At 42.6% G+C, this 16,316-nt stretch overlaps 1 protein-coding gene across 2 annotated transcripts; it reads right to left on the bottom strand.

Annotated features, from left to right (window-relative positions):
• Positions 1-3,402: 3,402 nt before the first annotated feature.
• Positions 3,403-12,455, bottom strand: slc14a2 (solute carrier family 14 member 2). 2 transcript variants are annotated; one of them, XM_014413983.3, is made up of 10 exons: positions 12,244-12,455; positions 7,188-7,259; positions 6,917-7,100; positions 6,167-6,356; positions 5,857-5,985; positions 4,922-5,114; positions 4,555-4,702; positions 4,262-4,396; positions 4,061-4,110; positions 3,403-3,960 (listed from the first exon to the last, which is right to left on the bottom strand). In XM_014413983.3, exons 1-10 carry the CDS (start codon positions 12,265-12,267, stop codon positions 3,622-3,624), a joined length of 1,464 nt encoding a protein of 487 aa, XP_014269469.2. In that variant the 5' UTR covers positions 12,268-12,455; the 3' UTR covers positions 3,403-3,621. The 2 variants fall into 2 exon arrangements, with proteins under 2 accessions (XP_014269469.2, XP_014269470.2); XM_014413984.3 differs by lacking the exon at positions 7,188-7,259.
• Between the last annotated feature and the right edge of the window lie 3,861 nt (positions 12,456-16,316).

The following is a 16,316-nucleotide window of genomic DNA, read 5'->3' as shown; positions in this document are numbered from 1 at the left end:
CAGGATGCAATAATAATGTGTTTTTATGAGAAGGTGTTAGCAGATGCTGTGGGAGGTTTTACCCTGAACAGGCAGATGAAATAAAATGTTAAAAGCCTTTCAATAAACTGCACAATAAAAATGACAGAACTGCTTTAATCAAAGATAGCATAGATTCAACAGGGAGCATTCCTTTTAAGACTTTGGCCCATATTAAGATGATACCATCACATAGTTGCTGCAGATTGGTCAGCTGCACATTCATAATGGGAATATCCTGTTCCACCACATCCCTAAGGTGCTCAGTTGGAATGATATAATCAGCCATCAGGAGATTGGTGAACTGTAGGGCTATGGGTTTAAAAACAATCCTCATTTGGTATCCAAAAGGGATCCAATTTGTGCCAAGAAACGATGGCACAAATTGTGTGAATGTGTGTGTGAATGGGTGAATGACTGGATGTAGTGTAAAGCGCTTTGGGGTCCTTAGGAACTGAGTAAAGCGCTATACAAATGCAGGCCATTTACCATCGCACCACCATCAGCAGCCTGAACTGTTGATACAAAGCAGCATGGATTCATGCTTTCATGTTGTTTACACTAAATTGTGACCCTGCCAGCTGAATGTTGCAACAGCAACACCTGGTGTGGTCTTCTGCTGCTCTAGCCCATCTGCTTCAGAATTTGACATTCAGAGATGCTCTTCTGCGTACTTGGTTTTATCTGACTTACTTTTTCCTTCTGATCAGCTCAAACCAGTCTTGCCATTCATCTCTGACCTCTGGCATAAAAATATTTTTATGCAGAGAACTGCCACTCAGTGTATATTTTCTCTTTTTTTAGGCCATTCTCTGTAAAACCCACAGGTGGCTGGGTAGATCAGCAGTTTCTGAATTACTGAATTACAGTCTGGCAGCAACAACTATGCCATGTTCAAAGTCACTTAAATCACCTTTCTTCTTCTTTTTGTTGCTTATTTTGAACATCGGCAGATCATCTTGACCATGTCTAAATGCCTGCATGCAGATGCTGCTACATAATCGGGTGACTAGATATTTTCTTCAAATTGCAGCTGAACAGGCGTACCTAATAATGTGGTGTAAAGATTCTGTTTTGGTAAGCAAATACATTTTTGTGCATGCCATGTTAACAGTACATTAAAATAAAAAGATTTTAATGTTCAGATCATGCCGTGCAATTACACTGACAAACACTCATTTGTCATCTAAAAGACACCCGGAAATGTTGTGGAAATATTCAGTAGATCAGATGAGCAAGAGCAGTCATTTCAGATCACAGTAATCATGTTCCACATCAGATAAAATTATGTAATTACAAAGTCACGAGGGCTGTTTTTCAAAACCCGCATCACAAACACGCTCAGTCACCTCTAGATAGTTTCACTTTATGTAGAGTAACTCATTCCAGTAGTAGTTACTTTTGCAAAATCTTTAGACAAAAGCGAAGAAAAAAAAGACAAACAAACAACTGTTAAAATACTACGCCGATTGAGACTGCACAAGATTTTTTTTAAAGTGACAGTGCGATCACGCCATGATGTAAAACATTACTTTGAAATCACAAATATTTAACAGAAAACAATCCAGTCAAATCTTCCTGAGATGGTTTTGTTCGTCTCATATTTGGCTCCACTGAATTTGAGATAAGGGACTTGGCACTTTTGTTATCAGTGTTCTGGACCGACTGCTGAAAGGATCCGAGTAGGCATACATGCCTACAGCTATCTGATGTTTTTTTAAGAACTATCTTTATTTTTGATCTCACATTCTTGGCTCGAGGAAGAACGCACCAGAAGCTTCTAGAAAGGTTAAAGTTACATAATCTCAGGTTAAACGAAAGCACACCCTCAATAAATTGCAGGGTTTTGCTATCAAAACAAAAATAATACTACAAAAGTACAATTAAATTAAAAAAAAATGTAATTAGGTAAATACAATCTCAAGCAAGTGTAAACACAGGAGTGGTATAGCCTTACTACTTCCATAGGAATTAAGAAGGTTAAGTAGCAGACAGTTTATTCTTTTAGAAAAAGGCTGTTTTGGAAGGGTTGCCATGAGAATGCATTTTCTCTCTAAAAAGAAATCTCATCATCACAGAACCATGTCCTTTGGACAGATGAGACCGTGTTTGGTGAAGACGAAACGCACCATATCTGCAACTATCAAGCATGGATCTGGAGACCTTGGACATGGTCACCTTGGAGTTGACCATGAGCTCCTCTTCCTATCAAAGTATTCCAGAGTCAAATGCAAGGTCATTTGTCTGACAGCTGAAGCTTAAGACTTGCCAAGGACCAGGTTATTTTTCTCATATTCTGATATGTAAAACTTTAGAAATAACTGAAGGCATACTTCTCTTTACCTTGACTGTAGTTTGAAATACTACTTAGATTTTGCGACCTTACTCATAAAAAGTGTCGTAAAAGTGATCCATGGTGGTAAATAACTTCCTCATTGGAAGTTATTTACCACCATGGATCAGTCCACCTTTTTCTGTTATATTTTGCAGCTGACTTTTCCCCTCCCCCTTTTCCCCCTCATAAGGACATTAATAAACCACCTTCAATTAGTCTAGTCTTAATAGTGTCAGGAAATTAATAATTTACTTATTTATTGCTTTGACTGGCCCAACCAGCAATCCTACATGGGTTCTGCATTAACAGATTTGCATTAACAGACATTTTACCAGGGTTATAACCAGTTGCACCAGTACCTCTGTCATTTAAATCACGTGTAAGTGCAACATGCTGCGTCCTCAGATCAATGGAGATTTTACTGTCCAAGTACAACAGTCCAACACAGGAACTGCAAGCTTCATTAAGCTCTGGAATGCTTAAAGCTCATTATGTAACCCAATTACATAAGCAGACACGAGATAACAGCAAATCCACAAATCTGCCGTGAACCCTGGAGATCAGCGTAGCCTTTACTTGCTCTGAAACTAACATTAATGTGGATATTTAACTTAAACCTAGATAACTCCATTAAACTTTAAGAGAGCAGAGGAAGTGCTTTGTGATAAGAGAGTAGTTCTTATCACGAAACGCTGGAGTACAGTTCAAACTGATCAAACACACTACTCTAAAAAGCTGAACTCCAACAACTGTTGTATGAAAAACAGCTTTTTTATGTCTGCATAGATTTTCAGTCATCTAGATCATTGTAGTCTTAACAGCTTTAAATGAAGGTGGGTGAACTTCTTTACATTATATTAAAAAAGGAGAAAAATAACTAAGAAGTCCTTCTTTTTAACAGCTTCGTTACTTGACCAATGTATTTAGCCAGTTGGGGATTGACCGATGCAAAACCTGAGTATATTTGATGTGACTTTAGGGCGTTTTTTTCTGTTTTTATTAAGCACTGAATGAAACACACACACACACACACACACCAGGTTTTTAGTTTAAAAAAAGGTCTTTTAAATATATAAAACCACACATATTTGTATAAACATTGCAAAGAACCACCAGAATATTGAAACATACATTATCTCTGAATGAAATTTACCGCATATTTACTCATACATTACTCATACATAAATCTAGCTTTAAAGATAATCAGTGAGCGTGACCTCGATCAAATCATTTTCCGTGTTTCTTTCATCTCCAGGTCCCTCGGCTGTCTAAGGTACTTCAACTTCCGTCAAGTCATTTTTAACCTCTTGAGCCTCATTTTCTGTTTTCCCTTGCTCCATTCTTTCTAGCTCTATCTTAAGTTGCTCTTTCTCGTTTATTATCACTTCTTCCTCAACAGCTCTCTGCTGCTCCTCTCTCTCTTTCCTCTCTTTTTCAGCCTTTTCCATCTTTTCCTGCTTCTTCAGCTTCCAGAAGAATCTCAGGTTTTTCTCAGGGTACGTCACTTTGGCCAGTGGCAGCTTAAAGATTCTTTCGGTCCCCGTGGTTAAGAGAAGGAAAGTCAGGGCAGACAGGCAGAAAGGCCAGGTGCAGGCTGGAAGACCAAACTGTGGATTTAAAAAAAAAAAAAAAAACAGTTGTGAAACATATTTTAATGTTTTTTTAACAGTTTTTATAAAAATAGGAGTGAGAATAAAATGTACTTACCCTGGACATGATGTTGGCGATGGCTGAGCCAAGGTATGCACAGAAAAAAGCTGCAGAGGAGGGGGGAAAAATTGTTTGATGTAAATGATAAAGTGTGATTACAAATAACAGCCTTTGTTTGGTAAGGTTGCACATGGTTGCTTGTCATTTGGCCTTATTTTGCAGATAAGAGAATGCATTTTTGTAATTTTTTTTACTCACCACATGTGATAGCAAGCAGATGCACTTGCCAGGTGAGAGCATAAAACATTCCTCCAATAGCAATGCAGGCTAACACACAGTTGTACCCCCAGAGGCCAAAGTAAATGTCTCCAAACGGAGCCGCCAGGGCCAGACCTGCAAAATATTTCGTTACTGTTACCAGAGAAGAGTTCACCCAAAGATTGGTTTATCTTAGTAAATTAAAACCCTCCTGATCAGAACAAGTTTTACATGGCATGTCCTTTTTTTTTACAATATCGGATGCCTGGTTAGACACTGTGACATCCTCTCACCTGAAACCATTCCCACTGCAGATCCCAGGACAGCATGAGCACAGGTGATGGGGGAGGAGATAAAGAGGGAGATGATGAAGATGCCTCCAGTCCAAGGGTTGTCACAGCCATAGACCTGGCCTATTCCTACTGGCACTGACATGAAGAGCTGAAAGTGTACAGGCAGAAATGTAAAGCCCGCTTTATTGGATGTGCAGCTGTATTTAACTTGTGAACAACTTAAAGTTGCATATATAGTTAACAACATAGGTCCACATTATTTTAACTTGTTAGCTGAAAGCATGTGCTAAAACCTCGGCTACAAGACCATGACTTCTGAAGTTAAAAAGGCTGCGAAATCTGCATGTTATCATTTCCTTTCAGCTACCTTTGCTACGTCAAGCTCAGCCCACGTGATGTTGGGCAGCTCCGAGCGTGGCTGAATGAGGACTTGAGGGAAGTAGTTGTTGTAGTAGCCGGTGGCGACCATGTGGAGACACACCAGGATGTTAAAGGGCAGGGTGAAAACAGGAAGATCCCAACGACTGTTGATAGATGCCAGGGCGCTGGACACAATGGGGCTGGACATGAAAAGGCATCACATCAGAAATCTGCTCCACATTTAACTCACATTTACAAAATAACCCAAGTACATCTATGTTCAATCACACCAGTCTGCGCTAATGTTAAAATCACGGAAAGGCAGCGTAAATAACACCTGTATTGTTCTTCTGGAAAAACCTTGGGTCCTGGCCTTCATACCGCCCACCAAAATATTGTTGTAGATGGAGCACACCCTGACAGGAACACCCTCTCACTGCAGAACAATGCACCCCACTGCATTATAGAAACTACTCAGGAATGCTTTGAAGAGTTTGACAAAGATTTTGCACTTTGATCAAACGTGATGCCCTGGAACAAGCCCGATCCATAATACCAGGGAGTGCTCTTAATATCCCAGTGCTAAATACTACAGGAGGCACCCAGACATCCTGTAGTTTTATTGTTATGACTCATCGATGTAGATCAATCATTCTTTTTACACATTTCCAGCTTTTAGGAGCAGAGATGACAGATCTGTATATGACTGATATGGTCTCTTTTGTCTACTTAACTACAGCAAATAATTTGTATTATTTATTTATTCATTCATTTGTTTGCTTTTATTACAATGTCTCAGAACAATACGTAACCTATTATGACACAGAAAATGACAACTGATGGCATTCATGATTCGTGACTGGCTTATCTACTTTTCTTTATCTACCTTTCACTTTTTATGATGCAAACCTAGTGCACAGTTTCACCATTTCTCGGTCTTACCACATCATGGACATAAAGATGTTCGGCAGAAGAAGCCACCAGTACCAGTTTCCTGCGTTAGAGAACACGGCCATCAGCAGACCCACCAGTATCCCGTTGTAGCCGTACAGCCCTGCAGCTATTGCACCCCTGAAGGAAAGTTTTTTGAATCAATTTTTTTTTCTAGCTCAAGCCAAATGATAAATTTTCTTTTACTGCCAAGCAGATAATCATCAAGAATGACTTCTCGGCCCGCCTTCTGGCATTAAGACTGACAGTATTTAAAGATAGCATCAGTTAGGGGGGGAAAAAAACACCTGAGTGCTCACACCTGTTCTGTTGCAATAGGAGAGCGGAAATGGTTGCAAAGAGCGTGCCCACAAAGCCATTTAGGGCCCACCAGTAGTTCTGCAGGATGAGGCCGGCAAAAATGACAAGGCCACTCAGGGGGTTGTTGACAAACATCACCTGGGCCGCGCCGCGCAAGACCCAATCCAGCAGCCGCAGCAGGAAGAACTGCTCTGAAAGATGCGACAGTGAGAGATATTTGACTGCCAGCAAACACTTCACATCTTCAAAGGCTGTGAAAGGGTTACTAACATAATCATCTTCTTCTATGCAAACTCTCACATGTATGGAGGGAAATAGTTACACATTGTCTGTAGTTACACATTAAACTCGATAGTGCTGCTTGTCTCAAGGGCACATTTTCAAGTTCCCGTCATGATTTTTGCCACTGCTGGGGAATACTGTCATACATGGAATTTCATGGTAGTGCTTTATTGATGTTTTCTGATTTAAGTACTTCAGTTATGCCAGTTGGTATTTTTCACTATTTTAGAAGCTAACTGGGTAATCCTACCAGTTTCAACACCCACACGCTGATTAACTGACTCATGCACGCTCCTATGAAAAGGCGGCATTAGCAGTGAGAAAGTTTTCTACAAAATAGCATGACCAAATTTTACTTAACACAACTATCTTATGTCCCAGATTGTTATACCACCTGCACTGCTGGCAAAACTACTTTCTATTTAGTTCCAAACTTTAAATTTGAAGTAAGCTGCTGATGTTAACCTACTTTCCATCCATTTTCCAAACACCTCCATGTCTCCAGAGAAGTAGGACACTCCTTTGAGGAAACGGGCCCTGGCTTTCTGCAGGGCTGTTGCTCCTGCAGGTTGCACTCGGTCCTCTTGCCTGTCCTCCTGGGAGTTCCCATTCTGAGATGGTAAGTAAGGGTGTGCCATCAGGGGCTGGAGCTCCTGCAGTCAGCAGCATGTTCAGTAATTAATTTCAGAATTACAGTTTGAGTCATGATAAGTTGAGGTGAAATATGAATATTGACTAACAGTGAAGGTGGTGGCAGAAACACTGGAGGACAGCACGTCAGAACTGGAGCTGCTGGTAATCTTCTGAACTTCCTGACAGTGCAGAGATGTAGCTGTTACTCAGGAGCAAACACACTCTTCCTCCATTTATATATAACAAGGTACACCATAGGTATACATACTGACCACTCGTGAATGTGTTTTGTTTTTCAGTATGATTACTGTTATATTGGTGGCGGTCACGTTTCTGTGCTTCAAAGTCATTCTACATCATTATTAAGTGTGGCCTTTGAAATATCCCCTGAGGGACAATAAATGATTAATTACTGTGTCTGTACCTTTGTTCTATCAAAACATGTAAAAAAAGAAAAATGCAATCTCATATCTTAGGAAATTTTAATATATATCAATGCCTTCTTTCCTTACATGCTTGATTAAATGCAGCCCTTTTAACCCTTTATTTTAAATTTGTATTTAAACTTGAGTGTTACTGGAGGGGATTACAATACTTTTTTTTGCAGTGTCTTTACTTTTGTGTCAAGGTCCTGAGTCTGACGACTCAGTGTTTTGTGTTTCTTTATGCTTTTGTTTATCCTGAGTATGTATTCTGTTATGATTTACAGTTTGTTAGGTTTCTGTTCTTTGCTTACCCTGGTCCCACTTCTGTGTTCTGTCTGTTTATGGCGTCACACTGTCTGTTTGTGAATCTGTCTGTTTAGTTAGTTCAGTGTCTGGTTCTGTGTCTGAGTTTCCTGTTTTATTCTGAAGGTCCCTGTCTCGTGTGAGTGTGTTCAGTTTACGCTTCCCCTGTCCCGTCACCTCTGACTTCTTCCAGGTGTGTTGTCCTCCTGTCTCTCATCCCCTGATTACTGCTGTGTGTATTTAAGCCCTGTGTGTTCTCCTGCCTGTTGCCGGTTCGTCTGTGTTCCACGGTGTCCTGTTCCGCGTCTGCCTCTCTCCCTGTTTCGTGTGTTCTCAGGTTTATTTAGTTTTTTCCAGTTTAGGTTTGTTTAGTCCCTTGTCATCCCTCACTGCCTCTTTGCCACTACACCACCCTGTAAATAAACATCACTCGAATCATCAGTCATCACCTGCATTTTGGGTTCTCCTTTCCTCCAACACCACACAGCCCGCCTCAGCAGCCGTGACAGTAAGAACACCTGTTCTGACAAACCATCCTACTTTGGCAAAACGTCCTACCGTAAGTAGTTTACGCACATTTCTGCTGTCACAGAGTAATTCTAGCACCAATTTAAGTAGGTATGATGGGTTGCCACTTAACTTTGCCCATCAGAGTATGCTTGTAGCTCATATGCATACAGCCAGAATGGTTTGCCACTTCATTTTGCCCGTCAGAGTATGTGTGTAGCTGTTATTAACAACGGTAGGATGATTTGCCACTGAATTTCGTGTTGTGCGCATGCGCAGAAACAACAGGTAGGATGGTTTGCCAGGTAGGATGGATTCCCAGAACACCTGGCACAATGGACCCAGCAGCATTCAACCTGCCCGAGGAGCTCCGGGAGGATATTATTTATTCTGTGGACAGTTTAATTAATTTATGGCTGGAGCATGAGGAGAAGGGATTCCGCCAAGCCATAACTAATCGATTGCAGCGACTGGTTTCCGGTCTTACCTGGCTGTTCAGCTCACTCCACCCACTTGTTCAGAATTTCTTTCTGAACGAGCTGCACCTTCACCCCCTTACCGCTCGTCTGCTCAGCCCAACTGAGGATATGCGGTCCGGATTGCCGGATATGGAGTTACCTGGCCCGTTGGAGCGATCTCCGAGGAGGAAGCAACGTTCGCGTCATTGCTTCCTCCTGACACAAATGGTAGTAACCAGACCGAAAAGCAGCGCACATTTCAGTGCTTTTTTTTTTTTCCTGAGATGTCATACAGTTTGGATTCCAGCCAATCATTTTACCTTCGCGAGCGTAGTAGGCGGGCCCAGGTACCTACGTTCTTTTAGAGCAGAGCTAAAGATTAAAAATGCCCAAGACAAAGTGGTCAAAGTCTGGCTGTACTTCACAGCAAAAGATTCAAACTCAGCAGCCTGCAATAAGTGCTTTAAGGTGATACTGTGCAAAGGAGGTAACTCCTCGAATCTGATGAAACACCTGGCGACATATAGCATTTTGTTAAAAGCCGAGAAATGCGCCGTATTTGATAACTTGCTGCGAGACCTCACACTGCGCACGTCTACTGCGCGTGGGTTGCCTGTTATCTGACCTGGAGTTAGCAACATCCCCCAAAAACCCGAAGAGTAGAGTCCTGGCCCCTAGCCCTGCCATTCTAGCACAAATGATGACCGATGATGATCGCAGCAGCAGCCGTTCTTCTCTGCGTGAGTAGCTTAATGTTGTTCGTGTGTAATTTACGTTGAGTAGGCTAACCACGTTATTACATTAATGCATGTAAGGTGAACTAGCAAACAGTCGTAGTTACATGCTGCTGACTTCTTGTTTGATGGCAGGTACTCCCTTCACCCTGGCCAAAAAGGCTAAGATGGCCAAAGAAAAAGAGGGAAACGGCTAAACATGAGAGGTTTTTGGATAAAGTTTTTTTTTTTTGTTTTTTTTTTTCCATGGTTGAAGCACTGCTTCCAGCCAAGAGTGATGCCATAAATCCCCTATAGCTGTGGAAAAGGCTAACATTGTTATCTTTTTACAAAAAACAGCTAAACATAAGAGGTTTTTGGACCAATTTTGTGTTCTCCATTCTTTAAGCACCGGTTCGAGCACCGTTTCAAAAGTACCGGTTTGGTACTGGTATCAGATAAAACCTAAACGATACCCATCCCTAGTCATAGGCGCCTCACCCCACAGCCGGATGGTGGGACCTCAGAACTGCCGGCTGTGGTGAGTGAGAAAGACACTCTTTCTGTTTCACCAGACTTTGGGACTGTTAATTCTGGGGCTGTGTTTATTCTGTTAGCCGCCCGGCCTGAAGCCCAGTCGCCACCTCCACCACATTCAGCCTCACTACCCATAGCTCAGTTACAGTCACAGCCAGACTTACTACAGACTATGCTACAGTCCATAGCCCAGTCTGTAGCTCAGTTGGCAGAAGATCGATAGTATCGATCCCAAGTCGGGATCGGTATCGGATCGATACTAGCCTGGTTAGATCGATTCTTTACTTGGAGTTCTGCTTGTTTGCTATGCTGTGCTTTCGGCAAAAACGAAACAGCCAGGTCGCTGGACTCGCCGCTCCTGTGTCAGCGGAGAGCAGGCACACTTTGCTTCCCCTCCCCTCCCCCCCCCCCCCCCCCCCCCCCTTATGTTTCGGTGTTGCGCTGACACGTCACGTGACTTAGACACTTTGGGGGTTATTAAGTTTACATATTAAATATATTTTTACCAATTGTTTTTGTTGTTGAGAATTTTAATTGTAATTTTTGTATTATAGTTTATCAACAGTATTTGTTTTAATTTGTTTACTGGTTTGCCTGCACTTAAGATTAACAAAAAAGAGGGGAAAAAAAAAAAAAGAGCGCCACCACGGCAGACCCCATGGCATTTTCATGCTTCGCCGCATCATTTATTCTTACAATAATCACACGGTTGCTGTAACAGTACATTCAATGGCTGCAGCTCTCCCGCTGGCAGCCGTACACATCAACACCAAAAACAACAACAGCACAAGCAGCGCACAGGTTTTAAGCCGGTGAGGCATGATTGTAGATGCAGTGAAGGTGAGTCCATCTCATCTGCAGCAGCATCACAGACCACGGCCCGCCACAATAATAAAGCATTTTTTATTTAATTATAAATAAATTATTTCTCCTAATTATGTCCTGGGTTTTAAGTAATTAATAATACAAAAGGAAAAATCACAAAAAACACTTAAAGGCATGAAAATTAATTGCAATTTAGCAATTCAATGAGGCATCCACTTTATTTATTGAAAAGTATCGGTATTGGTATCGGCAATACTGGCCCGAATTTACTTGGTATCAGATCGATACCAAAATATGCAGTATCACACACCACTACTGGCCAGATCTGAGACTGTGATGCACTCCAGGGCCTCCCCAGAGGCTGGGTTTCAGCCCCCAGCTGACTCTGGACCCCTGGAACTTAAGAAGCCAGCTGAGGACTGCACCCGGCTGTCGCTGCCTGAGCAGAGTCAATGCTCCGCGCAGCTGCAGTCTGCTATGTGTTTGCCAGAGGCCCGTGTGCCTGCTGGTTCTGATCTGTTCCTGCCAGGGGACCCGAGGAGCCCGTCCAGCCTCCTGCTGACTGTCATGGTCCTGAGTCTGACGACTCAGTGTTTTGTGTTTCTTTATGCTTTTGTTTATCCTGAGTATGTATTCTGTTATGATTTACAGTTTGTTAGGTTTCTGTTCTGTGCTTACCCTGGTCTCACTTCTGTGTTCTGTTTATGGTGTCACTCTGTCTGTTTAGTTAGTTCAGTGTCTGGTTCTGTGTCTGAGTTTCCTGTTTTATTCTGAAGGTCCCTGTCTCGTGTGAGTGTGTTCAGTTTACGCTTCCCCTGTCCCGTCACCTCTGACTTCTTCCAGGTGTGTTGTCCTCCTGTCTCTCATCCCCTGATTACTGCTGTGTGTATTTAAGCCCTGTGTGTTCTCCTGCCTGTTGCCGGTTCGTCTGTGTTCCACGGTGTCCTGTTCCGCGTCTGCCTCACTCCCTGTTTCGTGTGTTCTCAGGTTTATTTAGTTTTTTCCAGTTTAGGTTTGTTTAGTTCCTTGTCATCCCTCACTGCCTCTTTGCCACTACACCACCCTGTAAATAAACATCACTCGAATCATCAGCCATCACCTGCATTTTGGGTTCTCCTTTCCTCCAACACCACACGGCTCGCCTCAGCAGCCGTGACATTTTGTTACTTTTTACCACATGATTCGTTGTTCTTTTGGCAATAAAAGTGCCTTTACATTGCTATATTTCACATTCTGTTCAAGAGTTTGTGATCAATTTTGTCTTATAATTAATGAAATGGACTGAGCTAACACTAGACCTCTAATCTTCCACAGATATTTGTTAATCTCATAAAGAAAAATCATTAACTGCCCTGCTGGACTTCCAGAGGCTTTGCTAAACACCAGTGCCCCTACCTTTGTGCAGTTCGGTCCAGGCATTTGTCCCAGAAAAGGCAGAGGCAGAGACGGCTCCCAGCTTCTCTAGAGCTGCTCTAGAGATCCTTCAGCTGAAGGCTTTTATACTGTAGTTACAGGCTCTAAAGAAAACTCCACCTCATCTCTCCCTCACATCCACCTCTTCATCTCACGTGCATCCTCTGCAGGAATCATTGGAATTCAGCAGTGATAGTCACCGCCTCACTCATATCTTCCTGGACATGCTTAAAAACAGTCCTCAATTCCAAAGGAAGAAAAACTCTGTAACATTTCCACAATAAAAAAACAAAAACAAAACTGTTTTAAGTCACAGTACTCCACCTTCCTGAATGACTGGCAATGGGCCATAACACACATAGGAGATCATTCTGTTAAAAGTTAAGTTAAAAAACAAGAGTTTGTAATGTAAAGTAATTTAAGGATAAGCACAGCACGACTCCCACTGTGCTTGAATTGATTAAGTTTAATCTGCTACATTTTAGCGCCGTCACCGCGAATCCAAGTAGCATTACTACAACCAGCTGACACACATACACTTAAAGATGAATGATGGAACTGAAGATTGGTTTGTTTGTTTGTTCCTTCAGCATTTATTTTGTCATTAAACACAATTATGATGTAATTGCAGAGATGATTAGCAGCCCTGATTGCCGCCGCATAGTTTTACGCATTGCTGGAGATGAAAGACGAGTTTGATGATGAGGGCATGAATGAACAACAAACAGGTTTGGTAAAATATTTTGGTCAAAACAGAACACACTAGAACTTTCCAGGAATGGTTATTCAAATGCTCGTTTGGTACTTTTTTCTGATATAGGCTAATCTTCTAATCTAATGCCAAAAACAACAACAACAACAAAAAAACCTGAAACTCTGGCCAGTCCACCCACAGCTGCTTCTACTATTTCCCACCATGTTAAAGTAGCTCAATGTTTTTCCAGCTCTGAGCTCATTGAGTTTACTCAGACTAAATGTTCATATTGAATGAGTAAGGTGACATTACAGGAATCTGTGTCAGCAGTAGACAGATCACCCTGTTCTCCATCAGTATCTCATCTGTCGTTTCAGGACCTGTTATTGCATGTACTGTAACGGCTTCAGTGGGCTGTGACAAGCAGGTCAGCATGATTTCAGATTTACAGGACAGTCGACTTGTGGTACACGTGTTTATGTATAGGGAAAAAAACGCGCAACTTAGGGACCAGGCGCCAATTCAAAATGTAATGGTAATCTATCTTTGTCACTTGATAATGGAAACCTAAACTAAAACTAAAACTGAACTCGAAAGATATTAAAGTGTCAAAATTTGCGGATGGAGCATTTGGGAATGGCCGCGCCATAGAGAGTCTCTGACCCCCGTCGACCCTACATTAGTTTTAAAATGAAGTAAACGCTCCCAAATAATATATTTCCTCACTGCGGTGACTTGCTAGATCAGTGTCCTCGAATTTATTGAGAGACATGGCCACAGGAACTAAGAAGAAGAGCGTGCAAACCCGAATCTCCACGGTGGCGGCGGGGGAAAGTAATGCTAGCAGTGCCAAGGTTAGCCCTGCAAGCCAAGAAGAAGGGCCAAAGATGGATATAAGCGGCCTGTTTGCCGAAATGACTAAGCTTGGAACTATCCTAACTAGTGTTGCGGCCGATGTATCTCACATCAAGTCAGACGTGGGCGAATTTAAAAACGCTATGAGTGCAATCCAAATACGGATGACCGAAGATGAGGGCCGCATTTCAGATGTGGAAGACAAAATGAGGAGCATAACAGAAGATAATGGCAAAAACGCTAAAAAGCTTGAACAACTTTGGGCCCAAGTAGACGACCAGGAAAACAGAAACCGCAGAAAGAATGTTCAGCTTATCAGTCTGGAAGAGGGCCTGGAAAGTGGTGGCAGCATAAATGATTATCCATCCATCCATCCATCCATTCGCTTCCGCTTATCCTTTTCAGGGTCGCGGGGGGCGCTGGAGCCTATCCCAGCTGTCATAGGGCGAGAGGCGGGGTACACCCTGGACAAGTCGCCAGTCTGTCGCAGGGCCAACACACAGGGACAGACAACCATTCGCACTCACATTCATTCGCACATTCACATTTAGTGACAATTTGGATTATCCAATTAACCTATCCCCACAAGCTGCATGTCTTTGGACGGTGGGAGGAAGCCGGAGTACCCGGAGGGAACCCACGCAAACACGGGGAGAACATGCAAACTCCACACAGAAAGACCCCGGCCTGATGTTGGAATTGAACTCAGGACCTTCTTGCTGTACGGCAACAGTGCTAACCACCGTGCCACCGTGCTGCCTCATAAATGATTATGTGATGAATATACTCGCGGATGGCCTAGGTCTACGAGGGGAGGAATATGAGCTGGAAAGATGCCACAGAAGTACGAGACCACGGCCGAGACCTGGTCAGCCACCTCGAATCGTGCTGGTGAGATTTCTCCGTTACACTGCACGACAAAAAGTTCTCATGACCGCTAAGCAGAAGAAAGGAATACTGTGGGAGAACTGCCGCTTGTCATTTTATGAAGATATGACCGCGGAGCGAGCGGCGCTGAGGAAGCTTTTCTCCCCAGTAATGAAGAAGCTATGGCAGCATCAGATAAAGCACACCCTGGCACATCCAGCAAAACTTCGATTAACATGGAAAGGCCAACAGAAGAGCTTTGACAGCGTTGAGGCGGCAGAGAAATTCGTGCGTGAGAACTTTCAGGAAGTGGTGGAGTAAGGGGTTAGTAAGCTAAATTATGTGTATGGGAGCGCATCGTTAATAATTTCATAAGATGGGGGCGGGCTCCCTGGGGTGTCGACGGGACAGCAGGAGGACAGCAGTTCACTGTCCACGGGACCAGAGACGGTTTTGCCCACGGGGCTTTTGCTCTGTCATGTTCCTTTTTTAGACGGCGCTATTTCTTTTGTTATGTTCGTTGTTTTTTATTTTTTTGGTAGAGATTCTATAGGTGAGGTACTGTTCTTGTTTAAACTTATGTTCTGGTTCAAGCAGGGTTATCAGCACAGGTTAAATGGTTATGGGTTGTAAGATATAAGGCTTATAGATACCTTAACATGGCATAGTCATGGGGAATGTGGACGTTAATATTGTGTCATGGAATATAAATGGCTGTGGCACACCAGTCAAAAGAAAAAAAGTGCTTAGCTACCTCAAGTCTCATAATGCTTGTTAAGAGATATATTCTAAAACACTTCTTCAGCAGAGAATCAGAGAGGAGAAACACACAGGTTTTCTTGCTAGCAAGGGCAGTCACCAGAGTGCTCGCACGAGAGAGTGAGGGCTCAGAGACTCGCGGCCCTGAGACTGCCCTGGTCTTTATTTATACATCAGTGGGTGTTTGTTCCTTACATTGGAATGTGGAGGTGCGTATGTATGTGTGTGTGTGTGTGTGTGTGTCAGAGTGTGACCCCATAAACGACTTCCCTAAACCTGCTGGTCTGGAAAATCCAACAGTTCATCTATATGTAAAAAAGGCACTTAGACTAAAACTGACATAGCTACGTTAATTCTACCGTAAAACAATAAAAGAGGGTACAACCTTTCCCATGCTCCCAGGATGTGGGTGTGAATGCCAGAGCACTCTGGAATGCACACAAAGCCTTTGCAGACTGTTAAGGATCGCACATCCTATCACTACCATATGCAAATTTATATTATTAAAAGATTATACTGACTACTAAGTACAATTTTCTATTGACATTCCCTCCTGTTGTCAGTATAACTTTTAGTGAGATATCAGTATGTAACACCTTGTACATTTTCTGTCACATCGTCATTAATCACACAAAGTCTTCATGTTTCCATGGATAAATAAGGCCACTCGTTCAGCCAGACGAGAGTGCAGGAAGGCTGAACGTAAGTGGAAAAAAGATGGGCTGCAGGTGTCCTTTCTCATGTTGAGAGACAGTCTGTACAGGTATCAGGACATTGTTAAAGCAGAAAAGTCAAGGTTTCTTTCTAATGCTATTGAGAATAGCTCCAATAATCCTCGGGTTCTTTTTTCAATTATTGACTCTGCCCTGAATATTTCCCC

This window comes from Maylandia zebra, linkage group LG12, assembly GCF_041146795.1.
Source record: "Maylandia zebra isolate NMK-2024a linkage group LG12, Mzebra_GT3a, whole genome shotgun sequence".
Taxonomy (NCBI): Eukaryota; Metazoa; Chordata; class Actinopteri; order Cichliformes; family Cichlidae; genus Maylandia; species Maylandia zebra.
The sequence above is the reverse complement of the archived record's forward strand: the minus strand, read 5'-3'. Positions and strand labels throughout refer to the sequence as shown.

What these genes read in the sequence shown, in the direction of transcription:
- slc14a2 (XM_014413983.3), bottom strand. Translation starts at nt 12,267, where the DNA reads ATGCCTGGACCGAACTGCACAAAG. An exon ending in CTCCTATTGCAACAGAACAG is followed by an intron (nt 5,986 to 6,166) that starts GTGTGAGCACTC and finishes ACTTTCCTTCAG; the next exon opens with GGGTGCAATAGCTGCAGGGC. An exon ending in TGCAGTGGGAATGGTTTCAG is followed by an intron (nt 4,397 to 4,554) that starts GTGAGAGGATGT and finishes AATATTTTGCAG; the next exon opens with GTCTGGCCCTGGCGGCTCCG.